This window comes from Apteryx mantelli, chromosome 3, assembly GCF_036417845.1.
Source record: "Apteryx mantelli isolate bAptMan1 chromosome 3, bAptMan1.hap1, whole genome shotgun sequence".
Lineage (NCBI taxonomy): Eukaryota > Metazoa > Chordata > Aves > Apterygiformes > Apterygidae > Apteryx > Apteryx mantelli.
Genome location: NC_089980.1, coordinates 131,334,566 through 131,358,580, shown reverse-complemented (window position 1 = coordinate 131,358,580; position 24,015 = coordinate 131,334,566). Strand labels below are relative to the sequence as shown.

Below are 24,015 nucleotides of genomic sequence, written 5' to 3'. Positions count from 1 at the left end.
GCTGGAACCTCACTGTCAAAATGAGAGACTTGAGTCACCCTATAGCTTGACTCAGCTGACTTGAGCACTTTTTTTTTTTTTTAAATACTGCAAGATACAAATTTCATTTTTTTCTTTTATTTTATAAACGATTATTAATAAAATAAGATGATTAGCTAACCATCTGCATTGATTTCCCCGAAGCTGTAGGCAGACCTCCCTCAGTATAAAAAGGCTAACATATTTGGTATGAAATTCAACTAGATATTGACTGCAACATCTCACCCACACCTTGTAAAAGACCTCCTTCTTGAATACCATCTTGGCATTTGGAATTTGAGTCTGCAAAGGCAAGTATGGTAACTTTTTTCCTTCTACTTGGAAAGAAATCAGACAGTCCTTAGCTTGGGGTTATTTTCTAGTTGTTGATTTTAAGAATCTTTCCCCTGCCCCCTCTATATTACCCCGCCCATCTCCTGTTTGATCTTCTGATGTATAAATTTATAAAGAATTTCCACATCACAATGCTTCTCTGGATAGACAATATTTTAATATATATAAAAATATAACCCCTGTGCTGTGTATATACTTACAACTCTACATAGTAATCATTTTAAGTCTCTTATACTGGGCTTAATCTATGCATTTTTCTACCATGGGATTTAAACTTGTGTGCTTAAAATCTGTAAATAAGAAAAGTATAAGGTAAGATCCCCACACCTATGGGGGAACTTAAAAAAAAAAAAAAAAAAAAAAAAAAAAGCCCAACCCTCAAACTTTACATAAGAGGAAAAGATAGTGGCGTATATCCCAACATAAGGAATTTTGATGGGGAGCCAAAAGTGAGTGCGTAGCCGCAATGGGAGGCGTCTTCTCAACTTCTTGAAAATGTGGAAATCCCACATTACAACGTAATTTTTTAACACGAGTCCAATCAGAAGAACTAAAATGTAGTTTAATCAGGAGAGGGCCTCTGGAGTCTAAACCAATTTCGTTTTGCATTACAGGAATCGAGCACTGTCAAGTTTGCTCATCAGCAGAAAACGGGAGTAAAATGTTAGACCCCCCCACTGCCAACAAACGTGCGCGTGTCCACGCATGCATACGCCAGTGCCACCGGGAGCAGAAATTCATACAACCCAACAGACCCTTTTTTCATCGTATTACACGGAATTGCATCCCCAACGGCTATTCTTCTCCCCAGCCCCCACCTCACCCCCCTTTTGGGCTCTGCTCTAGAGAACTGAAATATCCATTTGATCCGATGGAAGACTGACATCAACGTAAGCCATCTGTCACACAAGATTTATCTCAGTCATTGGTATTGAAAAGCATGTATTTGTTAAAAACAAATGTAGGAATCAAAGTGGTAAGGACACTTTGACCTTTCAAATAGCCTGATGCCTAAAGTGTAACAGTAAAACTAATCTGCATGGTTATTTTAAGAATCAAGCTTGAGCTGTAGAAGTAAAATGCAGATTTTCTTCCTCTCTTCCCCAGCTTAAAAAATATGTGAAATTCTATTGCACCTGGGTTGACCAAAAGCCGACGTCCAGAACAAGTGCCACTATAACATCTAGTGACACACTTGTATTATTAAGTTACACTATCATACATAGCACGGAGCTCTCTGCTCCTTGTTCACCAAAAGGTGAGGATGATTTTTCTACATTCAATGTAGACTCTATTCAAGACTTTAGAGCAATATGTTCACTGGTTGTCTGTCTTTGCTGCTTTTGTTTGTTTAGTAGTAGTATTCTTCTTGCCTGCTTTCGACAGGTACGCACAGTTCTCCACCCAGCTCCTCGGTAACATCAGCCGCTCTGAATGTACTTCTTGATTACTACGCAGCCATGTCGAAAAACGGGGCATGGCATGTTTGGGAGAAGTGTCCAAGTATTTGTCTTAGGGTCGTAGGCTTCCATGTTTCCCAGCGCAGGTCCTTCGCTGCTAACAATCCCACCAGTGGCATAGATTTTTCCATCAAGAACCACAGCACTATATTAAAAAAGAAAGTTTTAGTTAGTTGTCTTATCAAGCGGTTCCTGTTTTATGCTTAAAAAGAACAAATCTTCTAAACAAGTGAGTAAACTGTGAAAATGCTTTTTGTTCTTATCTTTAGAAAGCTGTGTGGGCATTTCTCTTCCCTCTCCCTTTCTCTCTCCCCCAAATTAATCCTTTTCGTGTTCCTGCCAGGTAGGTAAATGTTGCCTGGAATTTAAACAACAGAAATGAATCTGAAAAAGGTGTAGTTTGTCCAGCCCACGCGTGGAATCTGCAGCAAATGTACTAGAACTATACATGCCCATGGCACCATGCACGTCTGGGGAAAAAAAAAATCAGAGCTGCTCCTCTGGGTCCCTCTCTCCCTCCCTGGGCAGGGTAAAATAAGCCCCTCTCAAATTTACTTCTCTAGCAAACAGTGAATGCTGTTGACAGGGCGAAAAAACCTCAGAAAATGCACTCTTGGCTCAGCCCTTCCATGCTCGCTCTTTCACTGGGGAGGCTGGTGCCCGTGTCCATTTGTTGTCCTCGGCCAAGGCTTTCCCATCTTCTGTTTTTCCTCCTGCATTTCCCCGACCAAGCTCGGAAGCGAGGGGCAGAAGGAGCGTTGTCAAGCGCAAAGCGAATGCGCTGCCCACAGAACTGATGGATGGTTGCGGATACGGAACTGAGGGACCGACAGTGGAGGTATCGGCTAGTGTATAAAGAACACAAAAATCCTGCTGCTTCCTTAAAATGAAAGTATTCGAATTCTGAAATCTCTTGCAAATCAAGGATAATGAGGCTGGGCTAATTCAGTGGTTCTTAAACTGCTGATATTGGGGAAGGGGTGTAGGTGTGAAGTGTATTGGAGAGAAGAACGGGCATTCAGCCTGGTCTCTTCCTCCTCTCTCCTTCCTCTTAACCCACGAGCCTCGCCAGCAATCATGTGAAGGGTGACACACGCACTTTGGGCTAATGAAGACAGACAGGGAGGTAAATAGGGCTGGTGTTGAGGATGTATGTGTGTTTTTGGAAAGGGTAGACGGATGACAGAGGCAGCAGATGGCTGGGTGGGAAAAGACTGTTCAGGAGCACCTCATTCCCACCCCTGCCTTCCCACCGTGCAGCAGTGAACCCAAGCTGAGCGAGGAAGCCACGAACAGCTCTGCTTTTTGTTTTCCAAGAAGCTGGAGTTTGCGGGGCAACAGGAGAGAAGGGGAATTCCCATTTGGCCAGAGACACAGGGACCGGGACTCTTGAGAAGAAGATATCGGGCAGAATGGGGATGTAGAGCTTCTATGGGAAACTGCCTGTAAAATTTAAGGAAGTTGTTGAGCTGGATGGGGCTTATGCTGTTTTTGCTGGTGTTTGGGAGGCGAGTCTGTTGTGAAGAACAGGCAGTGGGGATGGCTGGATTGGGAAGGAAAAGAGTTTGATAGTATGTATACATGAGAGGACAGGACAAGGGTCAGGGGAGGCCAGCAAAATTAAAAACAGTGGCCTAGATCTATGAAGTCAGAGAATGGTAGTAACCCATTAGCTTGGTAGAAGCAAATTTATTTCTTCAAGCTAATTTTGGAGCAGTGGGAAGAAGAAGAACAAAAAGTGACAAATGCAAAAGACAGCCCTGGATGACCCCGAATGAACGGAGACTAAAATGGCATGGGGAAGAAAAACATGTGGTTTGGAAGAACACAAAACTCTGATGTCCTTGGGAAGAATCAAAGACTTAGACTAAAAATAAACCTACAATGACAGGCATGAGGACTCAAACAAGCCTAGTCCCAGGGTACCACCAGGAAATAGGAAATAATGAGAATCTTGTCAAAATAACCGTTAATCTGAAAGGAGGAGGAGGGAGCGAGAGACTTGAAACACTTGATTAGAGCCTATCCACAAATCAGCAGGGCTGGATGATACATAGCCCAGGGTCTTAAGGGAGTTTGCTAATGAACTTACTGAACCACTGATAATTATTTTTGAAACGTCAGGGAGAAATTGGGAAGAAGGAGGATTTGAGTAAAGCAAGTGTCATCCTGAAAGATGGCTCTGAAAAGGCAACAAATCCACCTCCAAAGCAGCCGGCGCTGGAGCCAGAGCGGCGGTGGCCCGGCAGGGACTAGCGCCAGGGCTTGTATGGCGCGGAGGGAGGCAGAGGGGGAGGTCAGCGAGAGTCGCTGACCCAATAAATCCGAGAAACAAGTTCATTTAGCAGCATGCGCCTCCCTTGAGCTGCCAGCGTTGCTTTACACACGCTTGCCACCGCTTTGCTTATGGGTAGAGCCTCGCATGTAGGCACGGTTTGCCGCGCTGCCGAGCCTGCATCCCGCGGGGTGCGCGGCTTGCTCGCTGCCCACCGCCGTGCAGCACGCCCAGCGCAGCCTTCGGTGCGTAAGGGTGCCTCCGCGTGCCGCTTATAAATAAAAATTGCACCAATAATAAAAATGGGAAATGACCCTGCTCGATGCTGGCTGTGTTTCACTTTGTTTACTTAACAGTGGAGCTGAGCAAGGTGGAAGGTTGTTTTAACGGGGATGTGGTCTGGGAAGTGCCCGACGGAGCAGGGTCTGGTGGCAGAGGTGGGCTACGGTACAGAGCAGCCTTGCTGCCTTGGTTCACTAATGAAATGTCGATTGGTCATTATAAAAATACACCCAAGACAAAACTTGGGGGGGAAAAAAAAACAATTCAAATGGGTTAAGTTGACAACATCACCGTGTGAAGCAGGGAAAACCAAACAGAAACTCCCAAACAAAAGATCCCCAGGAAAGATCTAGCTGCAGAATTACAAATCATGGGTAATTATAAGATGCGTTAGCTTGGAGCACAGGTCCACGGCCTGCCCCACCGAGATCCTGTGCCTGTTAATGGTCCCAGCTAAGTTTTACTTTACTGGCATAGACAACAGCACCTCACCCTAACACAGAAAAGGACCTTTATGATTGTACCAATTCCCATACTGGGGTCTGTCCAACACTATCTCTCACCCAAGGACATTACTCTGGAGGGAAGCAAGGGGCTGGGCAGAGGGAGGACCCTGCCCAGAGGTCCTTGTAGCTAGACGGTAAATGACCCTGGGAACAAGAGCTAAGCAACCACCAGCCCTTACTAACTGGCTGCGTGCTGCATAGCTAAGTCTGGCCTTAAGTGCCAATGCTACTCCTGTTCTCCAACAGCTAGGCTGCAGTACTGAAAGAAACTCATGACCAGAGGCTGAGAAATTCAATGCTGTGGCCTCTTACTATAGTCCTAATGCACTGGATGGATGCTTGAATTCCACCCTCTATTTCAAAGACCGCACATGAATTTTAAATGGTGATTAGAGGAGCTTCTGCCCCCTCCACATGCAATTCCCCTAGATAAGATTGGCATTGCACTTAGCTTGCCTGAGGTTAAGAAAAACAGTGAGTAGCTCCTGCTCTCAAGAAATTAGCAGTTCTAGATATGCAGCAGATACTTACATGTGCAGGGGACTTTGGAGACACTCGGGCATCTCCAGGGCTAAAGTGGCAGGTAGGTACTTAAAATGCATTAGGAATGTAGTCCTAGATTACTATTTCTTTACAATATTAGGACAATCACTGTTAATTTCTGGGACCCTAGGGAAAAGGAAGCTCAAGTGGGATCTAAAACCCTAAGGAAAGTGAGTGGAAAGTAGTATGTTCATTGCTCTCTCTTCATTACTGTGACAATATTTCTTTTCTCCCCTCCCTTCCATCCTATCAGCTGTAAAAACATCATTACCAAGGCTGACGTACAAAGAAAGAAATAATTACAATAATTAGGATGCAAGTTTATTGCTTGGTGCCATTAATAGTGGGAGATAAAATGATTACAGGCTACCAGAACCTGACAAGGAAGGAGCTGCACGCTGCGTAACCTCGCTATGGAAGGCAACCCAACGGCAGCTTTGAGGGCAGCGGCTGAAGAATGGCTGAACTTACACATATCAAACAACATGCCCAGGGTGAAAATAATCTTCATCAAATGGAGGTCATTTTATCCACTCCTTCCAGGAAAACACGTTCCAGCATTTAGCAAATTCATTAGCCAATGGGCTAATTACCGTGCTTTCCGCTCCCTCGGCAATTGCTTCCTTTCATTAGAGGGGCTTGATCTACAGCCCTAGAGACCATTCACCCGATTTGCCCGGGTGTCCTTGATTGCCCAGACCAGGAGCAATAATATCAGACCATCACACACTGTGACTATCCCCCTGCAACACAGCCCCATCCAGTCCGTCCGCTGACCCCTACAAAGCTTTGCCTCACACTCCGAAAGACAATCCCAATGAGGCTGAGAGCATCAGGGGTTGGTGCATGTCTGTCTGTCTCTATTCTGGAGTGCTTGTTTCACCTGAATACCCCTTCAAATTCTCTGCCTCTCCACCTTAACTTCCTCCTTCCCCACCTCGAGCAAATCGGGGATGGTGGAGATGAAATTCTCCGGCAGCTGGCCATTAAGCAACTTGATGGACAGAGCGGAGTCATTGACTTTGCGTTGCCTTTTAAGCAGCAAAATCACACGTGGACGGTAGCCTTGCTGTCGGCTCAACAGCTTGACATCTGCAAACCCTGCCAAACTGCTCTCCACGTCCGACGCAGAGGTCTAGGGCTCAGCACGTGCAAGCCAGTGGGGCTTTCCAGCCAGGGGCCCTGCCAAAAAGTTCCACCTGGTGATCACCTTCCCCTGGAGAGCATTGTGGACTGTCCACTCAGAAGCATCTTGTAGCAGAAGTCTCCCAATGGGCAGAAATTTAGAAGCCACCCAATGGGGGGAATGCCAGCACCTCTTTTCTCCAGCATTTGAGAGCCACATCCCTGGGAGCCCCTACTCAAGCATCCATCTCTCCCAGTAACACCAGCTAGGCAATAGCACCAAGTGGTGTGAGTACCAACAAAAACTTTCTTACTTTTGCTTACTGTTATTATTATTACTGATATTTTAAAATTTCCTGCTTAGTCCTAAAGATCTCATCCATCTTATCAGACAGTGTTAAAAAAGAAGAAGAAAAAGAAAGCCTGTCTTATAAAGTCTGGGGTTGTAAAAGAGATTTGAAACAGCTGAATTAGCGCGTTGTTTTGATTCACTGAAACTTAATATGTTTGGAGGCTACAAACAAAGCTCCTCTCCCTCCTCACTTGTGTCTTCTGTGTGTGCACATGCCGGTAATTTATTTGGAGCTGCTCCAAAACATGTTATCAAATATTATCAGTTAGATTTACAGCGAATCTGCTCAGAAGACAAGTCCCCACATTTATTAGCGGATGAATTTCTGTCTTGTCATAAGATTTCAGGAGGGTTTGATCAGAACACATGTGTAAGTGGAAGATGCTCATAAACTGGGTGTAGCAAATACTAGGATAAGCAAAACCTTCAGGGCACGCTGGCCGCTGTACGAAGTGGCTCCATGACAGCGCTAGACCGAGCTGTGAGCACCCCGTGAGCTTTTGCTTAAAACAAGGGTCTTCTAGTGAAACCTGCATGGCGCGTTGCAACGTGGACGTGGAATGCATCACCACTGTCCCTGTGGGTGGTGGCAGTCCAGAAGCCAGCGTGTCTTCCGAGGTTGGTGGCACTGAAAGCTTCCGTGGTGCCTGCGGCCGGGCTGGCAGCCGGGCGGTTACGTGTTAGAGGGCTCGAGCTTGGGTGGCTGGGTTGTGCTGCCAGAGGTGTCATCTTTACAATGAGATGGATAAATGAGAGTCCAGATCAGTCATGGTCAATTAGGAGGATATCATGGCACTTCTTGGAGCAGGGTTATTAGTGTGGGTGTCTGGCCACCTTCCAGTTATATTCTCCCGTATTCTGTGAGCGCTTTCCCTTGCTAATGACTCAAAACCATCATGTAGCATTGTTACTTGTTGCTGAAAAACAGCGATGTTTTATTCCAGAGTCGGCTGCACATCAGTAACGGCCCAAGTGCTCTGTATGTATCAGTTACACTTTAATGCACACAGAAATCCTTCATGTCATAAACTGCTACAGAAATTATTGCTATTAGTCTGCTGCTGCCATTCTCGTCAGCTGTCTGCTGAGCGTAGTCCCAGCCCCACGTCTCCTTCCAGATATGCTGGAAGATTCAGGCTTTCCCCTCCGGACCACGGGCACTTCTAGCTGCGAACGCTGCATGCCTGCAGACCAGCCTTCCCGTCTGCGGGCTCGAGGAGCGCGCAGCCATTAAGGAACCGCGCTTCATAATTCCACTTGGGAATATCTGTCCCAACCAGCTGTGCTCCAACCCCTTCCAGTGCCTGGAGTTACCGCTAACTTCGCAAGGAGGAAACAAATCAGCCGGGGGAATCTGCAGCTGGTGCCGTACATCAGCAATGCCTAGTAGTTAAGCACAGAAGTCACCATGCTCCGCTGTTCGAGAACAAGGGCTTATTTAAAAAGGAGAGGAAAAAAATCCACAGACCGACCCTGGTTTTGTTGTGCTGTTCAGCCCACATCTAAGTTTTATTAAAGATTTCCATTTGGCAGCACCATCTAATAAATCTTACTGGTTAACAGTCAGAGGAGGAGGAAGAAAATGCTTTTCCGGTGCCTATTGGGAATTGCTGGTACTAAATTAGCTTCTCTGGAATTATTGCTGGCACCACCGTGCTGCTGCCGTTACCCCGTGGAGGATCTCTGTAGCACACTTGCATTTGCGTGCTGCCTGGATCCTAAGCAAGCAGAATATGGCATTTTTAATCATACACAGAAACCCATTCTCTATTCTTTTTGCTCGTGGAAAAATAAAGCCTTGAAGGGCATCTGGGGAAGGGAGAGTGCCTGTCTGCAAAGAGAGGCCTTCCCGGCGCCGGAGGGGAGGCCTGTTTCTGCAGCGGCCGTCCGCAGGCTGCAGGGAGGTGGCCAGCTGGGCAGAGCGGGTCATGGCCCATCGCGGCTCCTGGCGCCCGTCTGCTGCCGTCAGCCACCGCCACGTCCGCGCTCAGGGCCTCCGACCATCCTGCTGTGTGAACGCAAGCCGCCAAACCAGGACGTTTGCCTGACGTTTGGGAAATGCAAAATACTCTACTTGCCCTCGGACATTGTGCGGAAGATTTTCAATGTGTTTCAATGTCTCATGTGAAGTCACGAAATTTCAAAATACATCAGATGCATGACTGCTCTTTGCACGTTTGGCGCTGTTCCTCGAAGGGTTAACTCTAGGTCAACACAAATTTCTCACTGACTTCCATGAGACCAGGCTAAATCTGAAAACGTGTGCTCAATTTGCTCTTGTTTGGTTGTGAGCTGGAGACCTGAACCATTTATTTTTTGTTTTTTCATTAGAAGTAGTTTAACTTGATATTAAAACTATTATAACGGACCTCTGTGTTTTCACATATGCTACACAGAGAATATCACACGCATTTCTTCCCTCCATACTCTAAGCGATCACACTGACTAGCAACTAGCATGGTAAAAAACAGTGCAGATAAAAATAAAAGTGATGCAGTCAAGATTTTCCCAGCAAATTTGGTACTGAATGACTCCTGTTGAAGGGAGATCAAGAGCATGCAGTTAATTTTTAAGTTGTTTATGTTGCTGCTTTTGAACCATGCTTTTTGTGATCCATGCTAATGAGCAGAACGAGGAATTTCTCGATTAACGGATGAAGGTCAGAAGGGATTTCTGCGTTTAGTTAATCTGAGTTCGTGTATACGCAGGCCACGGACTTTTCCCCAGGCAGTATCTCTCTTAGAAACGTATCTAATCTTATCTTAAAAACACCAAGTGTGCATGAGTTCACCCCCCTCCCTTGACGGTTCACGGTTTAATTGTCCCTGCTGTTAGGAAAGGGCCTCGCTTCAAGGCTGAGCTGTGTAACTTCACTTGGTCGCCCCCCGTAACCCGCTATGCCTTGGCCTGCAAGCAGGAGGGCTTTCCCACCTGGTGCCAGCGATCGAGTCACCTCTCAACATTTCTTTGATAAACTCCTTAAATTTCATGTCAACGATTTGATTTGCAGCCCTGTGGCCTTCTTGCAGCTCTCCTTCAAACTTCAGTCGGTATTTCCATGTGTTGACCCGAGACCCACATTAGTCTTAGCACTGCTGCATGCAGCAGCACTCTCTCTTCTCACCGGGTTTTCATCTCCCCGTTATTGCTCATACGATACGTCCAATATTGCACTGACCTTCGTGCCCTCGTCCGAGATCCTGCCTCAGAAAAGGGAACGTGGCTGCTGTGCAGGTGTAACTTGCAGTTGCACTTCCTAAAAACATATGACTTTGCATTTAAAATGCTGGCTTGAGACCATCTAACTGGCGCATGCAGAGAACTGGCTAGAATAACTCGTAACTCACAATATTTTTGCCCCACCAAGTGCTGTCACCTGCAACCCTTGCAAGGACAGATTTTTCTGTTACCGAGGTTTTTGGTAAAAATATTAAATAGCACCAAAGAGAGAATGAATGCCTGCTAGTGATGGCCTTGCTCAGTGATATCGTCTCATTAACAACTCCATTTTGAGATCTGTCAGTGAAACGGATTTAATCTCTCTAATGTGTGCCTTGTTAATTCCATATAATACCAGCCAAATGCCTTGGAGAAATCACAGTATATTATAGCAACACAGTTGTCTTTAGCAGCCAGACATGTTTTACTAAAAAACCCCCTGCAAAACAACCCCCTCCCCAACTTCACCCCTCAAAAACAGAAGACAACAGGTTTGTTTGGCAAGACTCATCTTCCAGGCAGCCACACTGACTGCTGTTCATTATATTATTAGCATCTAGTTATTTGTGGATGGAATCCCAGATTAACCATTCCGTTATTTTGCAAAGGGCCAACATGAGGCCAAATGAGACTGCGTAGCCTGACGTTGACCCTCTGCAAAATTAATTACCACTGTACTACAGTCCTGCCTTTCACCCTTTCAAAATACGGGAAACACCTTGGCAGTGCCCTGAGCTGCCTGAATCTCCCTGAATTGCAAGAGTTATTAAAAATCAACAGCAGTGGATCAAACCGCTTCTCAGCTGGGTCTCTAAAGACTCCTGTGCCTAAGATAGCCAGTTTGCCTGATTTGAGAGTTTAATTTCTGATCCTTTTTCACATCTTTCTTTTTGCTACAAAAGGTGAATGGTTTTGGTCCACCCACGGTTTAATATGGAATCAAAACGTCTTGCTTCCTTCCAAATACAGAAGAGAAATATCCATGAAATAGTTCTGTATTACACTTTACTACCTCATCGGCCTCAGCTAGCAAAGGATTTATCACTGATTAAGGTTGCAGATTTGATCCTAACAGGTTTAAAATGACCTTTTTCTACTCCTATTGGCTATTAACACTTCACTGGTTCCCTTAGTTCCCCTTAGCAGCAGCCAGTTTTTAACCTATACCTCGTATCCATTACTGTTAACCTCCCCTTTTTCCTATTTCCATACATACTGATTTACTTAGTTTTTACCACTGCTTTCACATCTCCTTTTGTATGAAATATTTTTCCTTAAACATTTCCCAGCAAACACAAGAATTTTTGAAATTGTGCTTTTCAGAAACCAACTGGGATGCACCGAGCTATTTCTTTTTTTGGTTCCTCTTCCACTATAAACGTAGGTTTCCAGTCCATTGGGTTGACATTTGTTTTAGGCTTTGGAAAATTCTTCCTTGAAAAGTTTGAAGCTTCCTTGTTTTTGACTGGTGTAAACTATTTCAGCAAAGCAAATTTATTGGGAACACCATCACCAGTGCCTAAGCAACAGCTAATTTTTAGGTCACCAGTTAACTCTCCTCGGTCAGTCTGAGGTCTTCTCCTGGACCACCTTCAGGGGGCTTGGACAAAGCAGCTCTTCATGTTAGAAACCTTGGGAAGTTTTGCTGTCAGCAGTGTGAGACGCCCAGCTGATGCCCCCAGGCTGAAATCACCCACGGCTACGCACAATCAATCATCTCTTGTAGTATACTACAAACAGATGCTTAATTAACAGATATTTGCTATATTGCAAAAGAAATATTTAAGGAGCAGTTCACGCTTCTCTCTGGTAGGATTGGGGAACTGTAACAAACGTGCAGCAGTCCCTCCTGTTTCATTTCGCTAGGCAGGGCTGCGATCCTGAAATGTTCGGGACTAAGACTGTGGCTTGCTGGGACAACTACATCAGCTGCGTCAGAGCCTCCTTCTGTTTTTCAGTCTTTGGAGAAAAACAGCATTAGCAGCCGCCTGAACGCTGCAGGGTTCCCCTCTCTCCAATTTCCTGCTCGCTAAAGCAGAGGGGCAGCGACGGCGCGTGATTAGCACGGGCGAATGGGCCCGACGGGGCTGGACCCCTCGGACCCCGGCACTGGAAAGGGAATTTGCTTCAGCAGCCAAGAGAGGGCGCTCCTTAAATTAAAAAAAGGAAAAAAGCGGAAAATGGGAAAAAGAGAAAAGCCGAGCAAAAAGCCGTCAACAACTAACCGCGCTGTCTTAGGAAGGAATTTTCTCTTCTCCCCCAACGGGTCAGATTAAACACACGAAAGCAAAGCAAGGAGGCGTTTTTCCGGCTGGGGACAAGCGTTAGAGACATGCCGGGGAGGCCGGGGCGGCAGGTCTATTTTTGGCACCCGGTCACTGCTGCCCCGGTGCTGCTGCTCCGCGGGGGCGGCTGCCGGACGCTACCGCACCAGAAGGAAAGAGCAAACCCTTCGGCTGCGCATCGGCGCTGCTTAGGCAGCAAGGGGAAAAGGACCCGCTCGCCCTACGCGGCGGGCGCGGGCAGCCGTCACGGGCCACCGATGGCTTTTCAGTGGAAAGCAGGTAGGGGTAGCTGCTCTCCGGGGTGGCTGGCACTAACCACTGCCTCCAACAAGGCAGTCTTTTTGCTCTCGGTAACACTAGCACAATCCTTTTTAAAAGGCCTTTAAGTTCTGCCAGGACCTGCAACGGGCGCCAAGTTTTATTTTTGTCGTCCAGTCTGGGAAGTTTGTTAAAACCTGCGGCTGGGATCAGGGAAGCGAGCCCAAAAAGCAATCAAAGACACGGCATAAATAACAATTAACGTCAGCACGTGGTGCTTATTCGGCACTTTTCTTTCAAGGATCTTTCAACTATTTAGCAAAAAAACAATTCCATATTATGGCAGGCTCTCATACAGTGTGTACTTATCATCCTCCGGTTACGCGTGACAAACTGCGTAAAACAGCGTTAATGTAGTTTGCTGGAAGCAGAAGCCCAGTGTACGTCCCTCCCCGCAGTCCACAGCACCCAAATACGAAGAAGCAAGTGAACCGTAGCAGGATCCTGGTAGTGCATTTTGGAAAACGCTGCATCCCCGAACGCATACAAAAAGCAGTAAGGAAAACACCCATATGGTACACACCTCCCTTCCCTGCCCCTCTCGCTACTAGGTAAGACGAGCGTATTTTTCAGCAGAAAAATATTAAGGCACTGGTAATTCAATTTGAGCGTTTTTTCTCACCTGCAGAACTGCCTGGAGTGGTTCATGTTGGGACCTGCTTTAATATTGCCTTTCTCTGGGTCATAGATGGTGGTTGCTCTTGCATAAGCTCCTCCAAGAATAAAGATGAACCCATTGAGAGTGACTGCAGGAGCATATTTGTTATCTGTCAATGGAAAGCAACACTGAGATCAGTTTTAGGCTCAGGTTTGGAGACTGTTTTTTATTTGTACATTCCCCTTATTTATAGATAAGTCACGTTTCTCTAAACCTCCAAGGCTAGGGGAAGAAAAATGAGGAAATCTTGTGTCTGTTCTTCCCTCTCAAAGTTCTCAAAGGCACTTTTAAAGTTTGTCAGTCCTTCACTTCCCCAGTATGCACCTCCCTCCAAACTGGGAAAGCGCAATTATCCCCTCGCAAAGCCTAATGGAGTCACCCTGAAAGCTCTGCTCTTACATACCAAATTAACGTGTCAAGCTGTTACAGAATTTTGAATCGCTGCAAATTTTCGCTCAGATACTTTCCCATTTCAGAGCAGCAGCTCAGCACAGGAGAACCCACGGTGCTGAGTCCCACCTAATAATATTCCACAGTAGATTCTTCTTTTTCATATGCCACTTCTGCTGGTGGGAGGGTCACCCACACAACCCAGAAGATTTTCTGACACCCAACTTCCCCCCCCCGCCCCGCAACCCCCCTCTGCTTCATCTGTCATGTAAATTCACCTGCATTTTTACTTTCGGATGTGTGAAGTGCCTTCAGCAGTCCTGCACTTCAGCAATGAACTGTGTGAGGTCGGGGTTTCAAACTAAGCAAATCCCTTCTCCTAAGTTAAAGTGATGCTCGAAAACTATTGTGCTAGCTGCAGATTTATTAGAAATATTTGGTAAAGCTAACCATAAAACTATTGAACAAAATAAATCCTAATTTAATTAGTTGACTTGTCCCGTATGCTCCTATCACACCATATGCACATTTGCACATTATTAAATGTTAGCCAGTTGGGTTGAAATTTCTCAGGATGGTGTCTGTCTTAAGGCGGTACAGTTTTTTTAATCAGCATTTCAGGGAAACCGATCATCAGTCTTGAGGAACAAAAGAAGGGAAAATACATTGCTTTGCTGTAGTTAAAATAATTCTCACAGCTAGGTCTCCGAGAACCACTAGTGCTGAAGAACTCAGAGTCTGAAGCGGACCTTTCCTGGGTGGCTCTGCTGGTGCCACAGAACACATATTTTGCAATTCCTAAAAACAGTTCTCCCAAAGCAGCTATATATTTAAGCCTCTCCAAAATCTGTGCTGTTATCAGCCCAGGAAAGGGTTGGCCTCTTGCTGCACCAGCGGAGAACTAGCGGCACGCGGTCCGACAGGCTGACTTCAGCCTCCCGGGCGCTGGCAGACCACCTTCACCACACTCTTCGTCTCTGCATGACATCGCAGGGGTCTAGATGTCCCTCCTGGGCCTGCAATTCTGTGACGGCATCATTTTGCAAACACAGAACGAGAGGGGCTTAGCCCAACCCCGGCAACTTCACTTTTGGCTTTCTCTTACCTCTTGCATGGCTGCCTTTGTAACCCTGAGGTTCTTGTAAAACCATCTTATTCCATTAAATATTTAATGAAAGACTTAATTTGACAGTAGTTAAACAAAAGCTGGTGTACCTGTTGAGAAGGAGGGGGGTAATTTCCTTAATTGAACTTTGAGCTGGTTAAACTAGAAGCAAAATAATGGTTTTGTGCTTCTGCTTGGCAGGGTGATGGTGTGGCACGGCTCAGGTTGGGTCTAGAGGACGTATGAGGCAGCAGCGTGGAGCGTGAGAACAGGCAAAATGTGTTACGGGTTAAAGCTGGGCTCCTGTTATGCTGAGTGTCTACAGGCATATGTCAAAAAACGTGGATGTATTAGGAAAATGTCATTGATCCTTGGGAACAGATGGGAAGAAACTAATTCATCCAGAAAATAGAACAAGGAGTATTCAGTTTCTTCTCAGTGCCACTAAGCCACTATAATTCATCAGAAGGACTTATCTGTCCTAACAACTCATCTCACATCCCTTTCCAAATCAGACTTGCATATGTGACATTTTTTCCAGTTAAAGAACACATCAGAAGTTTTCCATATTTAATTATCATGCTTTCCTGTTTTTTTTTTCTTTGACTAACACTATTTTACAAGAGAAAGAAACTCTCCCATAAAAAAAGAGCTCAGAATTCAGCTCCCAAATCTCCCAGGGAAATTATTTGGGGCTCCCTCAAGGCAGAAACAGCGACTTCTCAGGAGACTGAATCACTGACTTCACATTCCTTTTTGTCAAAAAAAGAGAGGGAAACCCCTTGGTTATTTTTATAGTGACTTTTTTTCTTCTTTTCAAATAAGCAGACAGTCTGATTTTCTTTTTCTTTCTTTTTCTTTTCTAACAGGCAATCATGTTTGAGTCTCATCAATTTTTCAATACATCACCTATCTGTTGTCTTTTGACTGCTTTGGCTTTAGCTACAATTTCATAAATTGATATAAAGTAAGTCTGAGATAGCGAAACAGGGAAATCTCTACTGCTTCTTTCAGGAAGGGAGAAGTTCACAGCAAATAGTCTCCTGATCCTGCTGAGGATCCTGATGAAGATATGGCAGAAGGACATGAGGGAGACCCCTCCAGAGACAGGAGGAGAGAAAAGAGGATATTTTATTTTTGCTTTGTTACAATGGAGGCAGAAATTGTTCACAGATACCGGTGAGCTTGGAAAACTCAAGCTGGCATTCTTGCTGCCTAAGCATGGGCAGCCACGGTCAGCCTTCAACCTTACTTCACCCCCAGTCCTACCCATACCCTTCCCTTGCTATTGTCCTTTCTAAGGCTCAGCAGCCTCATGCAAACACTCAAGAGACACTGACTTCTGTCACTGCTCGAAGTCTTTAACGTGCTAGTAGGGCAAGATGATTGGGGAGCCTAATTTTGCAAAAGCATGTGCTGGCTGGGCATTTTGGTCAATGCTATTGGGCGTGCATGCGAGCTCCTGCGGGTCAGAGGATTACCACGCGACAGAGCCAGGTTATTTGAAATGCCTATTGGAGGGGAGGAAGACAGATGAGAGGAAACACGGAAACTGAGAGAGGTTACAGAGAAGCATCCTTCCCCAAAACGAAATCCAAGTGTTGGGTCAGTCACATACTGAAATCCATTTCAGACTGGAAAAGCTCAGGTGGGAGTTGTCCAGGATTGCAAGTGCACATGAGATTAAAAGGTAGAGTAAATGTAAAGGAGATAATAGATAAAAAGTACTCTTCTCTCCATACGGATAACATCATAACATCACTATACTTTACTGTTGGCAAAGGAAAATACACAAGCATTTCTATTCTTCCAGTGACAAGTCATTCCAGGAAGGGGTACGCACTTGAACACAGTCCTTGAGCTGGAGGTGTCCTTCATGTGAGGTTGATAATTTAACCGACCAGTGTGCTCCTAACTTAGTAACAACAATGTTGCCTGTGTTGTGGTTTTTTGGCTCTTATATCACTCCATACATTATATAGCCAAGCATCACAGTTCTGCTTTCCCTCCCATGATTACTTAAAAATCTTATGTTGCCTTCCAGTACAGCACTTGGTCAGAGGCTGAAGTGGCATTAAAATGAATGGTGGCAGCACTTCACTTTGGAAAAGTGTTATTAAAACAAAACCAGTCAGAACATTTTTATCAGGGGCATGCCACCAGTCAAGCTACAGCTCCAACTAAAAGGTCTCCAGCAGGCTGGGGGCAGATAGATGCACATGATGAAACAGGCTGGAGAAAGAAGACTAGTCAGTAGAAACTAATCTGCTTTTAATAGTAAGTGCCTCTTCCTCTCCCTGAATAACATGCAGGCAAGCTCAAGGCTGGTATGGTAATGGATAAGATAACGTCCCTCGGCAGCCTGGAGACTGCAGTCTGATCCTCCGCATAGCTTGTGAGGCCAAACTGCAGATATTGCAATTAGCAGCCGGGTCTCGGATTTCGGTTGTTCTGGCAAGGTGCTGTCATCGCGGCGTGAAGCCAGTGCTCTCCAGGGAATGAGGAAGGAGGACAAAACGGGGATGAGGAGTATGCTGCTGGTCATGTGGACTCCAGGAACGGGCCCCACAGGTCTGGCCACAGCAGGGGCGATGCAGAAAATGGGAAGAGGAGGAAGCCAGGTCACAGCTGACCAAAGGGAAGGCGACACACCACGCTTATGCAAACACAGAGCTCCCTCTCACGCTGGCTGGGTTCTCCTTACTGCACAGCAGATCATGGTGCCCTATAATTCCCCCAATGACCCTTGAATGAACCATCTTCAGAGGCCAAGTCCACCTCCTTCAGCTGCAAACGCTGTATTTTGTGTGCATGTGTGAGAAATTTTTCTTTCTAAAGGAGTAGGCTCCACTTGCAGTCATGGTTCAGTTCTCAGCACCACTTTTACCAGGGAAATGTTAATGAAATGAAGAGTTCGCCAGAATGTGTCGATAAAAGAGAAGCAGGAAGTGAAGGGGAGGATATTTGATAAGCAAATACAAAAATAGTGACTTTGCTAAGTAATGCGCAGACTAAATATCTGCAGGGGAAACACATCAAAGAGTGGGAGAAATCATTTTGGATTAAGAATATGGCATATACAGAGAAGAAATGGAGACAAAGGAAAGAAAAAATCAAGTTTAACACTGTGAAAAATCCTGAGAACTAGTTATGGGAGGAAAAACATATTGAAGGAAGAGATGAACGCTCGTTGCTTTAACACTTCTAAGTGACAGCTGGGCAAATCCATGGCACTGGTGTGGAACTATCTGTCTTGCGGAGACGGACAAGCCAAGACATCTGACTTCTCTTGTAAAGCCCAAAAATAAATTCATGGGAACGATTATGCATTTTAAATAAATAAGCCACATAACAGTGCAGTAGAAGCACACAGATGCTGCTAACATTATTTTCCAGATATTTCTTGCATTCTTAGCTCTTTGCTTTTCCAGCTGAGGTTGGACACATCACTAACCAGTTTGTTCTTTCAGATATTTATATGAAATGACAAAAACCTCAGAGACTGTCCTGAGATCTTTTGTTACAGACCTTGGGACTGAAGTCTGGTTCATCCTGCACTGTCTTGTTGAGTTCTTAAAAACACTGAAAACCATCCTGGAGGGCAAAGATGCCATGCACAGGCATGTTGGCTGAAGAGCCAACATGCAGATGCCTCCCTTGGGCAGCTCGTCTGCTCTTTTTGAGGCCCAAATGTGAATGGCAACACCTTGTTTAACACCTGAAGCCCTCTTGAGAAAGAGAGGAAAAAGCAAACTTATCCTATGCTTGTGCTCTTTTAGGGCCATCAGCACCCTTCCTCGCCAGTACTAAATGGACTAAGGTTGTCTTCATGGAAAGAAAGTGCTCCATATTGTCAAATTGGGCATCTTGGGAGTTTGCAGAGTCTTGTTATAGGAATTGCATTTTTTACCCTCCAAAAAAGAGTTTTACTTTCCACTAGAGTCAAAATGCACTCATCTCACTTCTTATAGCAAAAAGAAGATCCAGTGGGGTATGTTCATCCCATCCATTGGAGGTGGGCTTGGGCCACTCACCCACTTGGGTGGGCTTGCTCCACGTAGTCCCCTGCTTCTCAGCAGGTCTGATCAGCTCAGCACTGTGCTAATGCAGCCACACAGCTCTCTCCTGGCACAGAGTATGGACAGAGCGAGCTCACATCCGCACACCATGGACATCCCCAGAGACACCCATCGTTGAGAGGAAGGGTAGGACATAGCCAAGGGATGTAGAGAAAGGGGACACCTGCATGTAGGTGTAAACATACACATAAACATATATATGCCTCTGTGTGTACAGAAATCTCTCCAAACCCTTTACTTATTAAAAAAGAAAAGATGGATGGGTGTAGGCAATGAATCATCTTACGGTTCTTCCTGAAAAATCTCTGGGTCAAAACTGTACATGTAAAGTGGCTCCAAGCCCATTACAGGCATGGGAAGGGAGAAGAATATTTTTGGGCAGGCCCAGCTGGAAGCTTGAAGGCTGGCTCTACTTGTTAGCAGTGTCAGTCTCCTCCAAGGCGAGCCTAAGCTGCATATTGCAGGCATGCAGCTGGGTCTCTGCATAGTGCTTTCAGGAGCACAAAAGAGGCAAGACCTCTGGTCCAAAGGCCCAGCATGCCGCTGTTCCCCATCCATTTCTCATGGCTGTCTGCCCTCTTTCTCCTTCTTTTGTGGGAAGGGTTCAGTCCATATGGCAGGGTAGGACCAGTCAGCAGATATAAATGGACAGCGGACACGTGCTGGAAGGGAATTCTTACTTATCTGTCCTGGTGATCTTGCAAGGATTGAGTTGATACCTAGGGCAAACTCCAAGGTTCTCTCCGTTGGTAAATGGCATGGTAAGGAACTAAATTTTTGTATAAGAAACCAGAAACGCTCATAGACCCTCGACCTCTGTATTTCCATAGTTCTCACCAGATTTTAAAATTCAATAATAGTGATGAATAAACACTATTTGTTCTTCTTACAAACCAGAAACACTAATCAAAGCTTGTAATTCCACCAGTGCAGACACTGACTGTTCCAGGTAGCAGAAAAAGTATATTTTAGTGCCCCGGCATGAAGGCACAAAGTGAACTAAAACACAGTGACAAGATAATTAGGCTTACAGTCACTGACTTCAGTGTGTCTATGGCCATCTTGTTAAATAAGACAAACCTCAGGAAGCTGGGCATGGAATACATTTTTAGCAGAGCTATATAGGACAACTTAACAAGAACGGAAAGGCAGGCGCTGCAAGTATGTTAGGCTAGGTTCATTTACTGTCATAGGACTTTTTGACTCAACAGCAACAAATTTCCTGCAGCTAGGAACACAAGAAGGGGACACGCAAGATGGTTTACCAACCACGTGCAATATGAAGGCCCTGGGAGGCTTCATTACCTCCCTAATATCAAGCTGTGGACTACGCTGCTGCAAGAGCATCTGCCGGCTCCAAAGACAGGGAATAGAAAAGTGTGGCAAAGGATGGGGAAGTGAGAAAAAACATTTTCTCTCCAAACATACGTGTGTAAGCAAAACCTGCTCCTGCCCAAAGGCTACTACAGCATCCATATGCAATGTGTTGGGGACCCTAGCTTCATGTCTACTGCACAGGAATTCATGTCCCAACACATGGCAGGTTACGGCTAAAGAATAAATAGAGACTGAGGATGAGTCTGCTGCTTATTCTTAGAAGAAATCCAAACAGAGCAGAGGCTGAGCTCCCTGGAAGTGCTATTGGTCCCCACCTCATCTCTGTTCTGCTCAGACAGGATTTCAGCATCCAGCTGGTTTCAGCTGCGTTCAGGTTGGCCTAAAAATGCCCCTTCCCTTTCCCATGGTTGGTGCCAGTGCTGCCTGGGGTTAGGCTGGCACACAGTACTCTGGAGGAGATGGATCTGTTGGGTTCAAATGTGTGCCATGCAGCAGCCAACTCACCAACAGTTGTAAAATACTGCAGTGACTTGAAGCAGGTACTACTGGTCTAACAACCTCTAGAGGCCTTGGACACTTTCAACACCTGCATCTACTGCTGAGTGTTTGAGCATGCTTGAGGTGTTTTTAAATAATCCATTATCCTTTTGGAGGTCAAACAGGTTTCACTGATCTCTGGAGTGACCTTAAACAACAGAGCTAGCTGTCAGATGTCTCAGTTTACTTAGCTCAGAGGGACAGCTGAAGAATTCACAAATACTCACAAAAATGCCTTAAGGCTGTCAAAAGCACCCCAGGAATGATCACATCAGAGTTCATCTCATCTCCATTTTATAAAAAGCACTCCAAGACTCCCTTCTACTCCCTCTTTGTTTTAAATAAAGGTTGACCGTACTGCACTTGGAATATCATTCAGTTCTTGGGTGATATCTTAGAAATACAGAAGATACTACGGTTCTTCTAGAGTTGCAGAAATAAGAGTTGCATTTCCAATATTTCTGCAGCCTTTTAGTGAAGATCGAGGATCACATCAGTTCAGTCTCCCAGACATTCTCCACTGGGGTGCAATTGTTCAGGCTTTGTGTTATTTTACTTTATTTGCAAAAAAATTGGCATTATTTATTTCCCAAGAAATACACCTGGCAACTCAGTATTTCACCATACATTTTATGCCTTCAGCTTAACTAATTAACTTTGTTTACACCAAAACCCCTACAAACACCATCTTTTAACTTCACCAGCGTCTTTCATGTAATTTTATTAGGAAGATACAAGTCTATTTGAACAACAGATGATGAACCCATCTCTGGATGGTTTGGATGATTTTTCCAAGCACGCATGGTGTTGATGCCTGCTAGACAGTATAATAAGCCCAGGGAATGAATTCTTAGCTCCTGTGGCACTTGCACTAGTTTGGTAAGGGAAAGGAATACCTCTTTGCATAATGCATTCATTTTTTGCAATATGCTCTGAGTACAGGAAAACCTCACACTGTCAGTCAGTGGATTAAATGAACAGCAGCAGCTGGAGCCATGTGATGGAAAAAGCTGGGAAATAGGTTTGTTTGCCCTGCTGTACTACATAAACATGACTTTTGCTGGTTAACGCCCTCCCGCTGGGCGCTTCATGCTGCATCATATGCATGTCATGTTATGTTAGGCTGGACGCAAACAGTAGCAAGGGACTAGGAAAGCAGCAATGCCGTCTTTGCAGGGGAAGCTATAGCCGTGCAGGCACCAGCTCCTCAGGACTGTTTCTACTGGTAAACCCCAAGAAGAGATTCATCATAATTGTAACAAGCTAAAACAAAAGGACAGCTTATTTCAGTCCTTAGGATATGCTCAGGTCTCACCTGGAAACCATGTAGCTGTAGTTCTGTAATTTATGTCTTGCTCCTCATACCTGCCCTAGCAGGAAGAATACTGAGACTATATATATTTTTAAACAAGTGACCTTGTGCTCCTTCTCCAGCCGCTTGCACTGAGCACGGGGACAGCTCAGCCCTTCCCCTGCAGCAGCGACTTTCTGAGGCCGAACTCTTCGCCCTGTTTCCCAACGGCCTAAACACCCCGGGGAGCGAAAAAGCTATGTCGCAACCTGCTAAGCACTATGGTAATTTTTGAAGGGAGTCTGCACCTCCTAAGCTGCTGCTGCTTTGGAAAACTTGCACTCTTGTCTTGCTCTCTATTCTGTAAAAAATAGAGAGAGCCCTGGGGCATCATAAACATGACTAATAAACACAGTTTTAATAATCCATCTGTCTCGGGGATTGCAGACTGTGAAGTGTGTGTGACTTTGAACACCGCAGATAAATTCCAGTTACGAATGACCTCCACTTCCTACAGGACACGAGGCATTTTAACAAAAACATGCCTAATAATCCATTAACTGACTGGTGTTGATTTAAGTATGAAGCAACACATGATGTTAGAATGAAGTTTCACTGCACTTTGTGATTTTTTGGATCTAAAATTACTAGTTGTCCATGTCTGATAACTGCTTTCCTTTCTCTTCTACTTTGAACTCATCACTTCTAGCTGATAACTAGCTGTATTAATGAGTGACAATTGCCTTCAGTAAAAAATCCAGATAATTGCCTCTCTGGTATAATATACCCTGCATTCCTGCCAATCTGCTACGAACGTCTCCCCCTCCCCAACTCATTTGCTTTCCACTAAGGTATTAAAATACCTGTAGCGCAGAGATTTCTGTCACAATACGGGTTTACGTTGACAACACAAATGCCTTACCGATCATTGGCGACTCTATGAAACTCCACGAGTTCGTCTGAGGGATGTAGGACTGCAAGACGCCCGCCGCTCGGCCGGCTTCGTTCACCCCACCGAAGACGTAGACCTTGCCCCCGCAGACGGTAGCGGCGGCCGAGTGCACGGCCTTTGGCAGAGGTGCGATGGTCTCCCACTGGTTCGTTATCGTATCGTACCTGAGACGACAGCGATCAGAGTAAGCTGAGATGACACAGCCATGGGTAAACAGCAGATGCAGGATAGACAGGCAGAGAAAGCGGGCTGCGACATAACAGAGAGGCAGTTTGACAAGTGGAAAAAAGCAGAGGTGGAAATGTATCTTCTAACGCCATACAAATCCAACCACTTGGTAAACAGTGTAATTAATGCCTTTTCCAAGCCTTTAAAGCATTGATAAAAGCCCAGAGAAAGCTGGTTCTATTTTCTGTAGATGCCTCTCAAATCCCATTATAGTCCAAGCTAAAGAAACTCAGGACATCTTTGTTGAGATGTCTTCCACTAATTAATTTCTATTAATGAGTATACAATGAGATTATTCTTGCAAATCAGTGCAGCGATATCCAATAGCAACCGCAGGCAGGCAACTGTTAATATACTTCAGTCGTTCAGCTTGGGGAACACATCTCACCTGCAACATAATGCAACACGATAGCTCTTTTTACTCTCCTTAACTGACCACCAATGCACATTCTGTGCTAGAATAAGTTGTTTCCATTTAATTTTCATTGTGCAAACCAAACTACTGCACTCCATTGCAAAATGCTGCAAATGTTAATGCTGGAATAAGATTTCACCATTGCATCCATATTTGACATGAAGCAAATAGAAAAGAGTATGCATTAAACTGCTAAATTAGTTTTAAGGTCATCAGTATCTGATTTAATTAAGCCATTGACCATAAGGGATGTGCAGTTAATAATCCATGGATGAAGATTCATTT

At 45.2% G+C, this 24,015-nt stretch overlaps 1 protein-coding gene across 4 annotated transcripts in view; it reads right to left on the bottom strand.

Annotated features, from left to right (window-relative positions):
- Positions 1–1,303: 1,303 nt before the first annotated feature.
- Positions 1,304–24,015, bottom strand: part of KLHL29 (kelch like family member 29) — a 383,688-nt gene continuing 360,976 nt past the window's right edge. For all 4 annotated transcript variants that reach the window (XM_067294846.1, XM_067294843.1, XM_067294845.1 and 1 more), the window contains 3 exons: positions 23,058–23,251; positions 13,360–13,504; positions 1,304–1,977 (listed from right to left, as the gene is read on the bottom strand). In XM_067294846.1, the coding sequence (XP_067150947.1) occupies positions 1,794–1,977; positions 13,360–13,504; positions 23,058–23,251 (523 nt within the window). In that variant the 3' untranslated portion in view covers positions 1,304–1,793. The remainder of the gene's footprint in view (positions 1,978–13,359; positions 13,505–23,057; positions 23,252–24,015) is intronic.